The sequence below is a fragment of the Vanessa atalanta genome, chromosome 23, assembly GCF_905147765.1.
Source record: "Vanessa atalanta chromosome 23, ilVanAtal1.2, whole genome shotgun sequence".
Taxonomy (NCBI): Eukaryota; Metazoa; Arthropoda; class Insecta; order Lepidoptera; family Nymphalidae; genus Vanessa; species Vanessa atalanta.
The window spans coordinates 2,970,121-2,991,091 of record NC_061893.1 but is presented as its reverse complement, the minus strand read 5'-3'; the positions used below and the strand labels follow the sequence as shown (position 1 = coordinate 2,991,091).

General features: G+C 31.4%; 2 protein-coding genes across 3 annotated transcripts; one reads left to right on the top strand and one right to left on the bottom strand.

The window, feature by feature from the left end:
* The first annotated feature begins 7,479 nt into the window (after positions 1-7,479).
* On the top strand, positions 7,480-17,679 carry LOC125073087. 2 transcript variants are annotated; one of them, XM_047683780.1, is made up of 8 exons: positions 7,480-7,539; positions 13,399-13,573; positions 13,681-13,847; positions 14,554-14,697; positions 15,687-15,820; positions 16,024-16,167; positions 16,562-16,719; positions 17,165-17,679. In XM_047683780.1, exons 2-8 carry the CDS (start codon positions 13,418-13,420, stop codon positions 17,300-17,302), a joined length of 1,041 nt encoding a protein of 346 aa, XP_047539736.1. In that variant the 5' UTR covers positions 7,480-7,539; positions 13,399-13,417; the 3' UTR covers positions 17,303-17,679. The 2 variants fall into 2 exon arrangements, with proteins under 2 accessions (XP_047539736.1, XP_047539735.1); XM_047683779.1 differs by lacking the exon at positions 7,480-7,539 and adding an exon at positions 12,755-12,896.
* Positions 17,680-17,851: 172 nt separating this feature from the next.
* LOC125073229 lies at positions 17,852-20,695 on the bottom strand. The gene is made up of 3 exons (XM_047683971.1): positions 20,630-20,695; positions 19,508-19,591; positions 17,852-18,325 (listed from the first exon to the last, which is right to left on the bottom strand). Exons 1-3 carry the CDS (start codon positions 20,693-20,695, stop codon positions 17,852-17,854), a joined length of 624 nt encoding a protein of 207 aa, XP_047539927.1.
* Between the last annotated feature and the right edge of the window lie 276 nt (positions 20,696-20,971).

The following is a 20,971-nucleotide window of genomic DNA, read 5'->3' as shown; positions in this document are numbered from 1 at the left end:
AACCTAGTATAGTGTCCTATGCCAAGTGGGCGGACGATTTAAAAAAGGTCGCAAGTAAGGGATGCAGGCCGCCTAAGATTGCGATGGTTAGCATTCTATGGTTATTTTGTCTAGTAGACGAGTCTACAAAAGGTTGAAAAAATATGTATTTCTCGTATTTTTTAATTGATTGATCTTTTTAATTAAAAAAAAACTATATAAACACTACTTATTATAGATCTCTGTGGAAGTATTCCACTCATGAGATATTCTACCCCCAAACAAAAGTACTCAGTATTTTTGTGTTTCAGTTCGAAGGGTTCGTTGTTTAATGTAACTACAGGCACAAGGGACATAACATCTTGGTTCCCAATGTTGGTCGCCAATAGCGATGTAAGGAATTGTTAAACATTCTCACGCTGCCAACGTCTAATCATCCTGACTATAAAGTGTCGACGCATACGAAAAGACACGCCTAAGTATGACACAATAATATAATAATTAGCTATAAATATTTTGTCACGGTTTGCATTTAAGCCATTTGCATTATAACCAGCTCCAATGACGACATATTTTGACATTGGCCGTAGCCGCAATGCGACTTGCAATAAATATTATACGTGGTAACACTTAATGTAACCCTGTGGTTGGGTATCATTAATTCATTAGTTATTCTACACTTAACATCTATATTGCGGTGTTCTTGGTTGAAGGATGAGGGTTTCACTGTAATAACAGATACAAAGGAACTTTTATATATTATATATTTTAGATTCATAGTTGCCATCGTTTATGGTGTAATTATAGGTCATTTCTATTATCATATGCTATCAAATAAACCATTATCCACCCACCCACCACCCATTTGTATTCCTGAAACGAATAATAAGAAATATATTATACTGTTCAAAGGTACTATACTGAAAGGTAGGTATACTGTACAAGGACTCACTGAAGAAAAAATCTCAGGTATAAAGAATGAAGGGATTTTTTTCAGGTAGGCAGACAACTTGGTCACTTGATGACAATTCACTATTAGAGATTATTGGCCTAAATAAATATTAACCATTAAACCTACATCACATCGATGCGTCACCGTCCACGAGAGCTAAGATTGTTCTAAGAGAATATTCTTATAGCTACACTGGCTCATTCTCTCAATCTTTAAGCAGGAACACAACTATGGCAAGTAATGCTGCTGGCGGTAGAATATCTGATGAGTGGGTAATACCTACACAGACAGGGTTGCATAAAGTTTCGATAAATAAAGTTTGATAGCTAATCCAGAAACCAGGAATAAGATGCACAATTAATTTTAATAATTCCATTGTTAATTGTTTTCATAGTTTTTTATTTTATTAAAACGGTTTGTTTAGTTTTATGGTTGTCTTTCATGTCTGGGATGAGGCAAGGCCCTTATTTATACGTCAACCATAGACAGTAGACATTATAAAAACATATGTTTCATATACTTTCAATATGACAAGCTATGTATCTGTATATAATCTACATAACCATTGAGTCACTGTATACACTGGCTCAGTTTTGAATAGTAATTGTTCCGTCCCTATAATAATTAAACAATCAACAGACGTCACGATCACACCAAGCAAGGAAGTTAACGATCAAAAATAGCTGTCGCTCTACAATGTGCATGAGCGAGTGTGGGACGACGACGCTTTAAATACAAATCGATTATAAACACACGTGTACACCTTAACTATTCCTGAATCCTGAAAACTTACAAGTACAATGTATTGAGAGAATTGTTTTATATAATGAAAAATTAAACAATCGCATTACAAAACCTAATCCTACTTATAATATAAACGCAAAAGTGTATGAGGATGGATGGACTATGGATGGAATAGGGATAGGGATAACTTATACCATGTCATACGACAAAGGCTATCTAACAATCCCCAGCCTCCCCACACACGTATGATGCTGGCGTAGCCGCGGGCGGAATCTAGTTATAGATATAAATCTAAAATTGAGTTTATTTATTTGTTTGTTTGTTACGTTTTCGCGTTCTATATACTCAACTGATGATCAAAAGAATACACGTTGTCAAAAGAACAGAAAATTACATACAATAGTTACACATAAAACGTCCATCTCTCGCGCGGGCAACGCCAAGTGCACGAACTGAACTAGTGTATAAATCGCTCTAGAAAACAAATCGTAAACGTTAATTGTTTTGTTCTAATTAAACAGTTAAATAACAATTGTTTTAATATTAACTCATAACTGACAGTGAATGGCGTAAGATAGGGTTCAAAGCGCTGAAAGATGTTGTAAAGCCTATCGTTATTTTAACAATTATTTTTTTTAATCTTGCCAATATTAAATAATGAAGAGGTCAAAAACAATCTTGATACTTTAAAATTAATTAAGTTTATTTGTAGATATTACTTTCATCAACGTGATTACTGCTTGCGGCATGAGATAGTTAGTTTATTTATCAATATTATAATGACCAGTGACCATCAATTAAATGAAGGGGAATTAATCCATCGGCGAATGAATTCGTTAGGAAGATAAAAGCCTGCCAATTTTATTATAATATGTATTAAGTATGAGAAAAAAATATAAAGTATCAAAATCTTTTAGTCCGAGTATAGTGAAGGTAGACGAAGATCCGGTTTGCCCCTACTCTTACCACAGTAGAAAGTTGACCTTCCTTAGAAAAGTATTTATTCCATTTTAAATTTTATATTGGTCCCTATAGCGCTCATTTTGCTTTGATATCAGTCATTGACATGTAAACAAACAAACAGTATCCGCATGGTTGAAATGAACTTTATTTATATGCGGAAAAGGTTTAATTTTAAATGGTTATAAATTTTGTCTTAATTTTAATCCACGGTGCATAATCTTGGGTAACACTTAGTATGTTTTTCGGTTAGTGGCTCAATCGTTATGGGGTTTTTGATATGTTGAATCATAAGATGATCAAGGTCAAATTACGTCACACTAGTGTGATACTGTGACTTTGAATGTTTATTTAATTTAAATCCTTATTTTACAATTACTTTTTAATAAAAAGGCCAAAATTATAACCATATGCAACCTTATTATGCAATTAATGTAATAGAATATACTTCAACTTATATTAACAAACAACTGGACTGATTATTGGGTCAATGACCTTTGACAAAAAAAGAGAAAGACAATATAATGGCACTGACGTCATCGTCGCAATTTTTCCCCCTATGTCGTAAACATGATGCCTTTGAGTCGAATATATATATGACTCACCATATATTGCAGATGACATGTTACATATACTTTCTTCGAATACATTTCTTTGGTCTCAAAATAATCTTGAATCATAGATATTGAAGGAAGATTACGCTGATATTGAGTTTTCTTGTAACTCAAAATGCTTGAGCACCTAATAACGTATCGCTACCGGCACGGGTAACCTTAGAACTGAACTGATCTAAAATAATAGTAGTGTCCGAAAATAGTTTGTGTAAATTGTCTGTCAGCAAAAATCACAGTATCGTGAAAATAAGCTTTAACTATCGAAATGAGACTCATACCAGACCATAGCCACAAAGTATTTTTACTATAAAGTTTAGCACATTGAAAAATAGTCACAAAACCTTCCAAGAAAGTATTTTTTTCCACAGCAGAAGAACAGGGTCTTATTACTAAAGTCCATTTTATTTCAGTCACAAATAAAACAGACATCAAACGATCCTAGAAAAAGATAAATTATTTCTATGTTCAATCGGCCTCAAATTTCCATTTTTAAATTACTACACTGTCAAACTATATGGTGTCATAGTGACGTCATTAAATGAGTCATTTTTTATTCAATGTGGTGTACAAAGTGGGTCAATCGACAAAGCATGTAAACACAAGCAGACACTTAGCTTAGATTGTACTCGACTATGGATTCTTTAAAGAAATTTTTATCACTAGTAATCCACCGAGACTTCGACTGATAAGATGCTGATTTAATCTCGAAATGCTTTTCTTTTATATAAATTAACATTAACAGTCTGTAAATTTCCCACTGCTGGGCTAAGGCCTCCTCTCTCTTTGAGAAGAAGGTTTTGGAGCATATTCCACCACACTGCTCCAATGCGGGTTGGTGGATACAAATGTGGCAGAATTTCGGTATAATTAGACACATGCAGGTTTTTTCACGACGTTTTCCTTCACCGCCGAGCAAGAGATAAATTATGAATACAAATTAAGCACATGAAAATTCAGTGATGCGAATGAACCCGCAAACATCGGTTAAGATGCACGCGTTTTAACCCCTGGGCCATCTCGGCTCACCTCATTCTTTTATATGATAGCAATGAATGAAGTCCATCTGACTGATTTCGGTCACAATGACTATTCCCGTGATATAATAGCCAACTGCTCAGCAGATAGTGTGTGTGGTCGTTAACTCAAATACTCTGCTCTAATCACGTGATCACACAGATTTGGTTCAATAATACCGACCTTTGGTGAACATGAAATAATTATTTCCTCGTGTTTTTATAAACATAATATCCCTTTGTCTCTCTATATGATTTCCATGGTAACTAACATATTTACTTATAAATGTTGTTTACGGGATAAATCTGTTTACATAGGAAGCGACGTCCCTACACGTGAAGCTGTGGTGGCCCTGTGGTTAGAATAAGTACACATTAACCGATAATTTCGGGTACAAACCCAGGCAACCACCACTGAATTTTCATGTGCTTAATTTGTGTTTATAATTCATCTCGTGCTCGGCGTTGAAGGGAAACATGTGTATCTACCAACCCGCATTGGAGCTACATGTTGGAATGTGTTCCTAACCTACTCCTCAAAGTGAGAGGAGGCTTTAGCCCAGCAGTGGGAAATTTACAGGTTTGCCTACATGTCGTTGTCTCCACACGGCAAGTTATGGGATTGCATTAATAAATGTCATCGCATTTTTATTTTTTTATGCCGTCTTTATCCTTAAATTAGTCAGCTTACACATACTAAAACATCTTCTATACACGAGCGTCACTCACACCTATAAACATAGTGTGGAGTGATTCGTATGTGAATAAATCTATTATTAGTTTAATAATGCTGTGTATTCTTCTATCGAATGACAAATCGATAATGCGAGAAAGAGATAAATGATTCATTGACATGACGAAGACAAAGATCCGTTAAACATAGTTTCTTTAAATAAGGTCGTAAGTCATTAAATTAATAAGTATAATAACAACATACGTCTCTTTAGTCTTATTATTATTTTATTTTACATTCAGTAGGACAATCAAAATTAGGTACAATATCACATCAAAATAAAAAATAAAAATACATTTTAAAATTATCTTGGCAAATGTTCAATACAGGTAGTCTCACCGTGCACTATCTCATTGAAAAATATGTATCAAAAATATAAATTAAACATAATCAATGATTAGAAATAAGAATTGTAACAAAAATTTTTAACTATTACATACTAAATAATAAAACCAATAAGATTTACCATAAAACAAGAAATTAACACAAATAAAGATTATTATTGTTTTTATTGAACTGAGGGCGACTATAGTGACATATGTCTTAATCTTCTTGATTACTAATGGTGATTAATAGCAATGATAACCGCGATATGATGGATTTTTCGTAATTGCGTTCTATGTAAAGTGTCTTATACATAAAAAGTAACGTTATACGGATTACATTATAACATTTTACAACTCTCTTTAGTATATAAAAGCAAAATACTCTCTAAGAGTATTCGATACGATGTAATCAAGAGTAACTTTTAATGTTTTCTCGTTAAATAAAGAGAGCCAGGCCAGCTACGTAACAAGCTTGTAACTAGAATTATTTGTATCAATAAGTACTTTGTTAACGATATCTACCTAATTTACTGAACCAATTTTGATGCAATTTTACACGAAGATAGGCTAACAAATAAATATTATTAAAACTAATATTTCCTTTTATAATTATTAAGTAACTAATTTGAATCATAGGCAGATGCTTTAATTGATTTCTTCCAACTCAAGAACGAGTTAATAATGACGTTATTTCTAATATTACATTGTATTGTAAAAGATTCGACAGTCGTTTTGAGCGTCATAAAAACTCACGAAGCACGTTATCATAGAATTTTTCACTTCCCACTAATTTCAGAACTCAATAAAGGAATTCCCGAACATTTTTAAAATGATCAAAAACTTTAACATTGTTTTCAACAAAAGCGTATTTTCAAACAATTTGAATACAAAAAAGGCACAAAATTTACATGTTTTTGATGGCTCGTGGGACAGATTTTGTAACATCAATCCGAAAAGTTGAAGGAACGTACGGCTTCCATGAACCGAATTATGAAAACCAGGATACAATAAAATGCTAACTCACATTGCAGCGGCTTTTTATTAAATTATACATTTTATATATAATCAACAATTACGTTTTTTATGTAATTTTTTTATTATATTAGTTAATAAATTTGAATTTTTCATAAATATAATGTGATTCGTTCAATACACAACGACAAACCTTAATTTTAATAAAAATATTAGATGTTTCCTAAGTATTTTAGAAATTTTCTTAACACTTCTCATTTTCACATTTCTGCTTCTTCGTTCTTTTCTATTTGTAAACCAGTACCTTTCTACCCTCCTGTCACGAATGGAGCGCGTTACACCCTGATTGAGTACTCTCCATGCGATTATATGATTCTGTATTGGAAACCTAGAGGCATTCCTCAGTGACGTTTTCTCTCGCAAAACTCTCGCTACCGAACATGGTATTAATCAAGCTCTATGATGGAGATGGTTTTATTATGCGTACCTTCTCCTCTTAGAGAAAGACCTCTCACTCTCACGATCACGCTACGACCATGAGAACATTTATCGCATGTGAAACCGCCCGGAGCATTTGGTTATAAAATAAGTATAATTAATACGTTTTTTTTTATCAACAAGAATCTAAAAATAGAACGTCATGGAATATTTGAATTAGATTAATTATTAAATTTATAACTTTTATGTATTTATAAATACAACAATTTGAATAAATTATTCTATTTAAAAAACTTTTAACCTAATTTCTTTTTCAGTATATATTTTTATTTTAAGTCCATCTCCATATTTACGTATCGTTCAAACAACAACTGGGATATCCCAAAGTTGCGCTAACTTCATTCAAACGTTCACAACACTACAAATTTCCATTCAAAATTCGACCACAATATTTAAACATTAAAGAACAATTTTCTTTAACCAAAGAATATTTCCACTAGCAATGTGGATGCAAGAAAGGGAAGCTGTAAATGAAAAAGAACTTAAAAGCGATCAATTAAGGTTTAATTTCGGTTGTCTTTAAATAATTTGGGTTCTATGTAAAGTGATTAATGAATAGAAGCCGTGTTTCGTTGAGTTACGGTTGCAATTGCGTTGTCTGAATGGGTTTATACAATACGGATCCAAGAAGTTTATGCAATTCTTATATTGTTATTATATAAGGTAGTTTGCCGGTCCGTGGGTCATTCTCGTTTGCAACTCCCAGTACATTGAACGTGATCTAGATATTAGGTAATAACTCGTGAAGGTAAGATTTTTATTTATTTTTATTTATAAATAATAAACAATTATTACTAAAATAATGGAGATGGCCAAGTGGCTAACTCACGTGAATTTTAACCGAAGATTGCGGGTTCAAATTCGGGCCAACACCACTGAACTTTCATGTGTTTAAACACATTTGTACTTAGATGTATTTGTGTGTGTAGGATAACTAAGGGTTGAGATAACAAAAAAAGCAAATTAGATTATAGTATTGAATTTTATTTTATTAAAACGCCTATATTTTAATGTTGAGTATATAACTTTTATAATTAATAATAAAATTATTAAAGTTTTATAACATCTGTAATTAACGTCTGTATATCAACTAATATTTTTTTACATTTCATTTACAAACTATATAATTATCAATAAAAAATCGAAAAATAAATTTAAAATAAAATATATACGACAAGGAAATTGTTATATTTTTACCAAAATTTCAAATTTACGATTAATTTCGACTCCTGGGCGAACACTAGAAAAATAAATAAATATCGCGAATTTGTCTGAATTCTTATGTAAGATGGACGTATTGTTGTATTTATGACTGGCTCTCGTCTCGTAACAATAGTCATTACACATACTATCACTTTGATGAATCACTGACTTATTTAAAAAAAAATGAAAAACTAAATATTGTTTAGTTTCATATATAGTATTATGTATACTAGAATAATGTATTAGATTCCATAATAACATCCCGCCGCCATTTTTTCACTTTTTGTAATTAATTATGTTTTTTATTGGCCAAACGTCCAAAACGATAGAAATAAAGTTTGGTATATAGATAGTCTATGATATAGAAAGCAACAAAGCTATTACATATATTTGTTTTCTAGAACCCACTAATCTCAGGATCTAATAGTCTGATTTGGAAAAATATTGCTTTTGATAGCCCATTTATTGAGAAAGGTCATTGACTGTATAGCATCAACTACTAATTTTTTTTTTTAATTTATCAATAGTTATATATAAAATCTATAGACAATAGAAGTTGTAATCAAGCTATTATGAATTCGAGAGCAAAGTTAACGTTGTTAGCTAGTTTATATAAAATAGAAAATCAATTAATTTCCTAATGAAAGCAGGAACTTAAACAAGTTGTACTTAGAGAAAGCGTCGTCCTGTTTTGTTATATGTTTCAGTCCACGTAACAGTTACGTAATTTTTTGTCCTCCAATGACCTAGAATCATTTATAGAATATGTTATATAACGAAACGTAACATTTAAGTAACCGACTAACTTGCACTGTCATATTATTCAACATGAGAGTGCAAGTTAGTAAAAAAAAACATATCTAAGTATATAAATATAGTATCCGTTATTTAATAAAAGTTGTAAAAATACTTATGAAACTTTTATAAACTGGAATAATCAAACTCAAGTTACGGTTCGTAATAGACTAGTTGAACCGATCTGGCTCAGGATTCAAACCCAGAAAAGCATCACTGAATTTTCATGTATTTTATTTTTGTAATTCATCTTGTTGTCGGTCAAAAAGGGAGCCATCGTGGGTAATCACTTGTCTTGTTATACTAAAATTCTGCGGACTCGTATTGGGGCCGTTTCCTCAAATTGGGAAAGAAGCCTTAGCCCAAGAGTGGTACATCTAAGAAAAGTAAAAAAATTGGCCATGAAAACATTTATATTATTTTATTCTCACATAAAAAAAAATATAAAATGATAAGGTCATAAAATACAGAGCTTCTAAATCGATCCTAGAATATACTAGCGTCATTTTCTTTATTGAAAAATTGTAGGCAGTATGACAAATCGGCCATCTGGTGATAAGTGAACACCACTCCCCAAAGAAATACATCAACTAAGTTGTTATATCCCTTGTGTCTGTAGTTACAATGACTCACTCACGATACTCACCAAGATGAAAAATGAAGAAGAAGTGAAAGAAAAATAAATGTAAAATTTTAATTAGTGAAAGTCCTAAATGGAAGAAAATTACCCGAACTTCATTTTGTATTCTAGTCATATATTTCACAAAACAATAACAATAGCCTTTGAAATTTCGGTCAGGCTATTCAAATAAACCACTAAACATATTTAACAACATTTATGAATGAATACTCATTCGGCATGTTAACGAATAGCCCGAAACCATTTAAAAACAATAACGAGAAAATAAATTCATTTCTAAAATATTGCTTTTGAAAGTTTTTAATATATAATTTATTAAAATATTTTCTAAAAAAAAACATTATCTTATTTTTTATCATAGGGTTATAAGATTCAGAGTACAAATATAATTTATAGATCAAATAAACACACATAAACAAATAAAACACCATTAAATTTATACTCACACAAGCAAAGATATCAAATAGATTTAAAAATACGTCACGCGAAAATATCTCTTGGTTATAACGAAACAAACCATATTATCGTTTGTTGAATTAGCCATCTTACGTACATTTGCGTAAAAAATGTTTATTTAGGACCGACATACTACTTCTTAAAGTTACAATCTAGTGCTTATCTGGGATTAGTAGATCATATTTTATTCAATCAAAGGAATATTAACAAAGATTTGCTCTACTTGTAATGTCAAATATTGAGATTACAAGTAGAGCTACTTATTTGACAGGTTTTTTAAATTACCACTTACAATAGTAACTACTCTAATAAAGTGCGATTCAGTAAGAATTCACTTCGTTTCTCACTTCGTATTTCACGTTTACAGCAGACTCACGCGATTTTGCGGTACATATTAAGAAATGATTGCGATAAGGAATATGATGTTTATTGTTAGTAAAATAATTTTAAAATTGTAGAAAAACTTTAAATAAATATGTAGTAAATGAAATCACAAATTCTGCCACATGTGTATTCCGCCAACCCGCATTGGAGCAGCGTGGTGGAATATGCTCCAAACCTTCTCCTCAAAGGGAGAGGAGGCCTTTATCCCTGCAGTGGGACATTTACGGGCTGCTAATGTAAATGAAATCACAAGAATACAAATATTTCTTATTATGATGTTGCATTTGAGGCATACGAGAACATCATACGCCGCGGCGAAAGACTCGAATCGGTTTTACCCCCGACGTAAAAGATATTTCACATATATCTTTTACGTCGGGGTCGGGGTACATTATATTCCATTTCGTGCCATATGCATAGTTTAATAGCGGTTATAATATTTTTTTTTTAAATAAGTAATTCCAACGTTTCACTGGACACGAGCTGTTAATTACATAGCGGTAAAACCCCGAATGCAATGTATGAAAATTATAACAAGTTACGAAAATATAAAGAGAATCAACACTATGAACTCTCTCGCCCGCGACATCGCTCGCCTTAAAGGGGTCTGGTGCTAGGCAGAAAAAATTCAAGCTTGCTTGATACCAAATTTCAGGGGTTTGGACAACACAGACAGACAGAGTTACTTCCGCTTTTATAATGTGTAATACAAATTTGTTTGTAGTTAATATGTTTGGATATATATTTTATAATGTGAATTCGAAGCTCTTGTGCTATTTACTGGATTATAACTAAGATGGCCCAATGAGACCAGGTGATTTTTTGCCGATAATCGTTCAAGCATAGACATGAACTGTAGAAATGAACACTGTATTTTCATGTGCGTAATATGTGTTTAAACACCTGTAAAAACCCAGCATGGTTCGAATTAAACCTGTGTAACAACACGAACAGCATTGTCCTGACTGACGATAACAATTTTGAAGACTTTCTTTCTGTAATGTACTCGTAGAAGTGATAAACGTTGTTTTTTTTATGTTATTTTAGTTTCTCCACAGACGTGCTGTCCGTGCCGTTGTATCTTATCTATAATTTAATTTATGTTATTTTAATGTGCCTGGATGGTTTTATTGCTATCATAATCTAAATTTTAGGATTGTACTTTCGTGAACCGAACTCGTACAATGTCTTTAACTATCGTACCCCTACAATTTACTATAATTATATAAATGTTCTTGGAGTTAGAACAAACCAACGTAACGTACCAATGATGGAATATTTTTTTTAATTTTCGGGCTACTTTCCATGTGTAATGGGTACTGTTTTTTATTTCATAATATATTATAATTCTATCCTGTTTTCAATTCTTATACAGTACCTGCGTAATAAAATTAATTCAAGAAATATTTATAAATTTAAAATATTAATAATATTTTTTGTTTGTACCTTTTAAATGCAACAAGAATGCCTGGAACGTTCCTTTTTAAGGAAGTTTAGGTGAAAAATTGAGGACTACGCGTTTCATTAAATGCGATTCTCAAAAATTGTGCCAAACTTTGTATTCAACGCATAAGCCGCCTTAATTCCAGTTCCGCTACGTTTGACAAAGATTAATCAACAGACACGACAAATTCACCGACTAGCTTTAACTTTAAACGTAAATACAATAATGATATAATGTTTCATTGAATTCAAATTTTGAAAAGAGAACACAGATTATGTTACCAGTAGTTTTTATCTTTAGCTCTCCATTTGATTTGATTTATTCTTGAAACATGATTCGAAAGTTTCTCTTAGAGCATTGTGCATGCCCATTTCAAACGATACAACTCGTTCATCAATAAATCTATTGGCGAATAACAATAATTTGTACTGTGTCTCGGTTTGAGGAAATATGCCAGTACAATCACTGATAAAATCCTATGCAAAAGTGACAAACCACGGGGTCAACAATTTGCTCGTCTGTAAAACCTGTGGTTATCTGCTAAACCTGAAAATCGTCAAACAGATTATAATATAATGAAAATATATCAAGAACATTATACATATATTGAAAATTGTTCATTTTAGTCAGATTCTGACCAAAGATTTGATCCATCATTTTTTAAACCAAATCAAATCAAATCAAAATATACTTTATTCAAGTAGGCTTTTACAAACACTTTTGAATCGTCATTTAACAAACTATTTAAAGTAAAGCTACCACTGGTTCGGAATGTAGATTCTACAGAGAAGAACCGGCAAGAAACTCAGTAGTTACTCTTTTTCAACATCTATAGAAAATACCTTTAAATTATATCAATAAATATGTGTGATATACGTTAATTCTCCAATCAATATAATACACTATTTATTTTTCAATGGGTTTCCGATTCATATGAATTTTTGTTTAACGTATCTACTCTTATTGCTCTACGTTTATTTATTGTCAACTCACGCGCAGTTTGTGACCGCGTTTCGTGCCTCTCACTCGCACGTAGACCGCTGTTCAGCGATGCGTTCTCGGACTCTAGAATCGTGCTACACTATATTCCGTTGATGTGGTTTTTGTAAATAGTTTTGTGTTGATATCGAATAATGTGAAGTGAAATTGAGGCAGAATTGCTCTACATGTACATATTTAAATGGTATGTTTCTTTTTACGGGGTTTTATTTTTTATGACAGTACTCTTTGAACAGTTTTGTTTTGAATACTTAGTAGACGATTCGTAACGAATTACTTCTCATCGCATTGAATAACATAAACAGAAAATTTAAAAATGTAACTCTTTATAGTATTTCAAACTTAAATTCAATTGACAAAGGGTTGAAAGTCAATTGCATAACCCATTCGAACCAAAACAAGTAACATAGACAGTACCAATAGTTAAACGCGCGAAAGTGCTCAAGTAAAAGTAGGAAACTCCAGTATTGAATATCTTTTTGTGTGATACGTCGATTGCGTGAAATAGTTCATTAAAATGTCTTAGACATTTCCAATATAATTGAGGTACTTTAATCGAAAGATAGACTATTTTCCTTTTAATCTAATGTATTTAGCAATACAGTATATAATTATTTAAATACCAATAACAAGGATATAATTATTAAGCCGATCAGGACTTATGTTTTATTTTTCTTTGTTACCAGGATATCATAAGAAACGAGGATGTTTAACCGAGCTCGATGGTTGATGGTTGCTATAGCAGCGTTATTAGCGCTGCAATCACGAGGAGACGGTGGATTCCGACTCCCTGATCAACCACCAAAAGAAGAAACTGATGGAAGATCATTGAACTTTGGTGGCGATGACAATGGAAGATCGGTACGTTTAAAAAAAAAATGACAATGTTTGAAATAAGAAATGATTAATTTGGTTATTTGATCAATTAAGAAATATTATTGTAAACGTTTTTTAATTTCTTTCGCCAGCAACATGCACAAGGTCGTGGTCTACTAGACTGGATAGGTCTAGGTGAAGACCAAGATCCTTACATCCAACAATCGACTCAACAATGTATTAACGGAGATCTCGCGGATTGCTTTAAGGCTCAAGCCTTAAGATCCTTTGATGACTTCTTTGACAAACAGGCTTACCAGTGAGTTTTATTATTTATTTATAATATCTTGCTGAACTTCAGCAATATTGATATTTTATTATCTTAAAAATCATAGATTATTTGGAAATCAATAAAAACTGGAACATATTCGTCTGTCTTACAAATTGTTAAGGTTTTGTTTCCCATTTTATTAATTTCATGCAAATAAATCATTTGGACTTTAGATAAATCAAAACTACGCATACTTTTGCTACTCATCAATATAGTCTTAGGATTTTGCCTGCAATTATTCTCAATGAACATAAACCAGCTGTGCATATACAAGTGCACTCTTTGACAACATTATTTGGACCGACATTTCCGATAAAAGTTTTAATTTGGTTCAAATTCTGTACAGCAATATCCTAAATATCAAGCAACCTACAAAACAGAACCACATAAAATCTCATAAAATGTTAAAAATACGCGCACCATGGGGCTGCCTTTATAGTAATAGTAGGCGTTTAATCAGCTACCGTACCTTTAATATTGCTATTAACGAAATCAATTAGCCGTTCGCCCGCCTTGCTTGGTGAAAATTAAAAAACATTATTTTTTAAATGGTTTCCTACATCTTAGACATAATCAACTTTTTACCGATTTTTATAAAAACCGGTCTTTATTCTATAAGAAACATTGTGATATGAATTATTTTTTATAGTTTTACATTTTTCCTTTACTAATATTTTTTTAACAATTTTCCTAGGTTATCAGATAATGCAGTTTTAGTTAAAGTAGAATCCCAAGCTAGAGCGCTAGCCAGGGAACCCCCGCAGTTAAGTTCCCAACCACGAAGCGAAGACTCTGACTGGGATGGCCTTGTCAAATATGGGATGAGAAAAGTTGAAAGGTGAGCGCAAATTAAAGTTATACATATTGATGGAATACATTGGTTAATTAAAGCAGAATAATGTTCACCTAATAGATTAATAAGAAAGCTATTTAAACTCTTATTTAAATTTAATGTCTTAATTTTGTCATATATTAAATTCCAAATCAATTCTGATCTCTGTATATTTATATTGATAAATAAAGGGTGAAGGGGGTGCTAAAAGGTTTTTAAGAAACCTTCTGGAGAACTCGAAAGGTTAGCTCCCCAGAACACTGCACACCGGCGCTTGTTCTCCTTAAAACGAGGCTGCATTAATGACATAAAACTTATAAATTATAACAGAGAATGCAACGGATTACGGAAAAGATTTTAGTATACACCTAATATGATTATGTAACTGTATGTGCTTCGCAATTTCACTCACCTTAAATCTACTTTTTGTTTCTATAAAACACTTAAAATATTATTTTATTATGACGCTGAGCACAAAAATGAGTATAACTATTATTTTTTTTCGGTCAATATTAACAATTAGATTCAATTAAATAAATATATAAGATCAGATTTTTTTTTAAATAATTAATGTGTACATTATTGTATATAATTGATTAAACGTATAAGTTTATAGTTAAACTAAATTTATCAGATACTTTATTAGTGATACGTGTAAATAGATCTTCACCTTTAACCCATCATTCATTAGTTTAGTTCATATACGCCTATTAATAATGTATAGGATCGCTCGCTAGGAAACTCTTATAACCCTATTTAATTATTCGCAATTTGCTGCAGTATTGGATACGGGTACAATATCATAAATATTACTTTATATTTCTTCATATAATATTCAATGGGCTATAAAATAAATCTGCTACAGCGTATGATTGGTGGATATACACAGAATTTTGTAATGCAAGCCTTTCCGGAATTTTTCACTGCAACAATTGGCCAAAATTCACGTATTGGTCCACATGATTCGTCTAAATCAAACTTGTTTATTTCTAAAGGTTTCTAAGATCGACCGCCCTGGAGTTTCAATTGGATGATGACGTCACATCTAACGGTGTTATAGCTCCCAGGTTCCTCGACGAAATCGCTGATGAAGTTGATATTATCGAAGACAAGAAAGCTCCCCCATTCCGTAAGTATAACACATTTCTAAAACTTCTGAGACTCTTATATTCAAGAAATGCTAATATAAGATGAAATAAAAGAAGAAATTTATTTTAAGGAATAAACTATTTATTTACTTAAGTGTCATTATATAAATACAAGTTAAAACTCATATTTTATGAATTACAGTTTTTTATAAAACATTCTGACGGATCTTATTTTAATTTTCAGGCCGCCATAAGCTGAAGAAACTCATCATTCCAATGTTGTTAATCCTTAAGCTGTTCAAGCTTAAATTACTCTTGTTCCTGCCGCTCATCCTTGGCCTCGCAAGTTTCAAGAAATTCCTTGGATTCATGGCTCTTATAATTCCAGGTAATAATTGCTAATTATTTAGTTTTTAAACTTCTTTAAAATTTTTAAAAAGCTCATTGTGAAATTTGTTAAATGATCTCTTATATATAAATATTTAATAGTTATTGAATATTTCTTATTAATTATTATTTCGTGAAATATGTTTAAAATGAGACCGACTTAACACAGAGCTTGTACTAAATACATGACTCGAGAAATTGAAGTCATCAATCGTATAAAACCTGATGTTCCAATAAAGAAAACTTAAATAAAAGTGAATATTCTGATTAATTTTAAAAAAGGAATAAAGATGTTTATTTATCCAGTCGACTGTTAAGAACAAAAGAACTTCGGAAAAGGTATTAGGCCTACGTTACAATATTAGGATGTTCATAAAAATCTTATGGTTTTCTAGGTGTCATCGGTTACTTCAAATTCTGCAAGCCCAATATCTCATCACCGTTCTCGTCAAATCATTACAATGGTCCACAATACTCTCCAGCTGGCATTGGTTTGAGCCCTTACAGAGAAGGTCATGGACCAACAAATTATGGTCACTATGAAAACTATGCTGTAAGTTAGACGATTTTTAATTTGTAGTCTAAATATAATTATACTATAACTTTAATTTCACCCAATATATCAAAATCATGATATGATATAATCAAAAAACGAGGTTTTATTGAAAGTTTTTAATATAAAAAAATCGGTAATAGAAACCCGAGCAATGAGAAATTAATTCCAATACTACGTTTGATGATAATCTTATTTTACTTTGAGTAATAAAAAGAGTAAATATATTTCCCAAGAAAAATAATTACTGCAGTATAAACTTGTTACCTCAATTTCTTTGAAATATAAAATATATTAAACATTCAAATAAGAGCAAAAACGAGAACTGTTTTTAAAACATTGTCAAACAATTCTTCAAGTTATTTCCCGGATGCTTCTAGCAGTCTATCCTCTTGTTTCCTAAAATAGATTTAATTATAAAATATTAACCGAGCATATATTTCAGGGTAACCATTACAACAAATACGGTTCAAACGGTGTAGCGTTTAGGGAACATGATCATAATCCTCAGGACCTCGCTTACCAAGGTTGGGATTACAGAAACAAGAAAGGAGCTGAAGACATAAAGGCTGAAGAAGCTTAAGACTGGATTAACGTCGACAATAATTGTAAGTAACAAGTGTTAACGGTTGGCTAAATAGGTAAATACGAACATTACAAAATGATTACTAAAACAGTGGCCATGTAACAATAAATACGTGAACTTTTATTAGTTTTGATGCTCAAATGGAAACTACAATATCAAACGTAAGTGTTATTTTTATACTAGAATTGATCTAAATATAATTGAATGGAACAAGTTACGATAAAATATATCATTGAATTTAGGAATAATCTAGAACTATTCGAAAGTCATTGCTTTTAAGTGTTGATTGTGAAAATTTGTCTCGTATTCTTGGGACGGATGAAAGTAAACTTTATAAGTGTCATGTAAATAGATTGTCTATTATATTTAAAATTTATGTATTCTAACTAGTTCGTAATTGGTTATTTAAGATAATTTTGTTGCTTTAATTATTGATTCTATTATGTCGTTGTACATAAATTAATAAAACATTTTCAATATTACTTTTACTTTAATTTTATCTAAGTACCTGGTTCCTCTTTAACAATGGTATACTCTAAGCTTATTTTACCAATATTTCTTTACGTGCGCCTCGACTACATTGTAATCTTTACCTCTCTTTACAATCTCAATTTCATCAAGATCTTTTAGTATAAACACGTCATCTCTATCAACTTCTCTTCTATTTCGGTAACGCGCTGTCAAATCTTTCCTTTGTTGAAGTTTGTGAAACGGCATTGGATATCTGGCTATCCTTGGATTCTTCCTGGGTTTCTTTTTAGTGCTGCCTGTTGTGACTTCTTCGTAATGGGTGTATCCGCTATCCATTAAATCAACATTCTCCGCTGTTACTGTTGGCTGTCTTGTTATCGGATTAACGTATATTTTCCTGCTTCTGTTCTTACCTTTCTTAATTATCCTTTGTATCGTCCGCTTCGTTGATTTCTTTATTTTCTTTTTCTTTTTATGTTCGTCATAGATTTTTGTCGGTATCCTTACTTGATTCTCGTCTATTTCAAAATAGCTCAAATTTGAATGTCCCTATAAAAATATTTCTTTAATTAATTAAAAACCTTATACAAATTTATTATATTGTCATGTGACTAGCATTAAACTATTGAGCAATAAGTAATAAACCCGATAGTATTCTAATTCTAAGAACTCGCCAAAACAATTTGCTCGTGTTCAAACGTATGCTCATTACCCAGTACAAAAGGTTCATTTCATGAGTTATTACGTCTTACCCTTTAAGTCTTGAATATACATCAGTGAATATGAACCAAATTAGGTGGATCTATGGATTCGTTTACAACTCCATATTTGATGCTAAAGGATCTCTATTACGGAATTACAATTATGGTTTCCATTCTTATTTGTGTACGTATTGAATGTACAATTATGCTTAAAGGAGTTTGATTACTATTTCCTTTATAAAATTTCGAATCAGAGTAAAATATCAAACTTAAAGGAGTTTCTGGGAATTGATTTTGATGAATATTAAAATTTAAGTGATATTATCCAAAGAAAATTTTAAAATATTATCCATTATAAATATATAATTGATGACACGCTAAATTATTTTGTACCCTTTCGTTGGTCTAGTATATAGATATAAAACCGCGGGTCCTGTGGTGCTGTGTTAAAACTCCTGGTAAAAATATTGGGAGTTTCTGTTGCAAAATTCTCAGTAACAGTCCACCGTCGCACCTTTATTCTTTCCGGTCGTTTCAGATTTCCCATCCCATCGAATTATGTGAGTGACAGAATAGAGCGTGAACTGTGTGTGTGTATGTTGCGTTTACACAAACACTTATGCACTATAATATGTGCTGAACAGTTCGCAGGACTCCGACGACATCATTAAACAATAACGTTGACCACGGTTATGTAACATCGTTTTTTTTTTTTATTTAACTAATCTTAAACTTATATAATATTATATTTATAGGCATGTATTGCTATGTATATATTTTTTTTAATTTTTCTTTAACTTCTGTGCACACCCTACTGACTACTCTCCTACACTATTCTGGGTTGGCTGGCAGAAAATGCTGTTATAGCGTAAAGTCCGCCCTCTGTACATGTTTTATTTGTGCAATAAAGAATAATAAAAAAAAAACTTAATACGTAAACGTATTTACGTTTAATACTTGAGAAATATTCACGAAATCAATTGGGTTAATGTAATCTGTATAATGTAAACCTTCAATATTATTCACTTACTTTATTATTATTTATTAACGATGCGTAAAAAGCTAGAGCCCCCGGAGGTTTCATATTCTTTTGAACGCTGTACGGTGAAGTATCCTGAAAGATTAATGAATGTATTACCTACATCTATACTGAGAAAATCAAATATATATATATATATATAAGTGATGTTTAATATTTAGTTAAATAAGGTGCCACGGCGCTATACTAAAAGATAATGTAAAAAAAATGGTGCTAAGATTTACTTCAACAAATATATTTCTGAATCGCGCTAACGTTTGATTTTTCGAAAAGTATAGAATTGAACGCTCAAATAAAGAATTGTACTTTATGGAACGCCTCGTTTCATTGGCAATACAGCTTAAAGTCATATAAAATATCAATCAGAGTTATTTCGTTGCTACTTAATATGACTCGTGGTTATACGCAGAGTGTCGTGGCATCCAACCTAAATAGTTACACTTTGACAGTAATCATAGTCACAAAATCTTTTTTTTAATTAAGAAGAACTGTCATAATCCAAAAATAATAATGCTGAAACATTAGTCGTTATAAGGGAGGTTAGTCAATCGACGATTGGGACTATACGCTTCAACGAAAAAGTGAAAGCATCACACATACTTTTATTGGTGGTACTAAATTCGGATTTATTTTATTGGAACAGAGATGAACGTTGTTTAATTTATTAAGCCGATTTGGTGGAATTACCTGTACTAATTACTTTGTTTCCACGTATTTTGTCCAATTATAATAATAGCATTTGTTTTAATTTAACTAGACATGTTTTGGAACAGGCCAGCATAATACTATTTAAATACCAAATACGTAACATTTTGTAAATTTTTCTATGACATATATTCATATAGTGTTTTTATAGTTATCTTAAAGAACACTAATTCCACTGTTTTATTTCAAGGCAAGAAACAACATCTCTAAATAAAAAATGAAGATATTTTTTGGCAGTATGTCTTACATATTTGAATAATGGTCACTGTGTCCAAAAAAGCCACTGACTTTTAACACAGACATTAATAAACTTATATAGGTAGGTGCCTAATAATTTTAACCAAAACAGCTTACTTCGCAATTACAAAGTTGTAATTTGATTTTTAATACAAAAACGTAAATACATACTTGATTAGATTCAGACGCCATAGAGAAATCCGCAAAGACATAAATAACAATTATTAAACTGAACATAGCGAACGATAGTGTTGATAAACTTCGTTTTAATGAACTATATCTCAGTTGACTCAACATAGTTTAGAAATATCTAACTCTAAACACTATTATTCAAAGCAAAAACCTCTGATACATTTAGTTCTTTCAATCTTTTTGTAATTTAGTGTGCTATTGTTCTGAACCTTGTGTAAGCTATTTATAAACTCAAATAAAAATGTTTTTTTAATTTGGATTGATATGATCACCAACATTCATCATTTGCGTATCTCCATGTGAGGTATATAGATGGCTTAG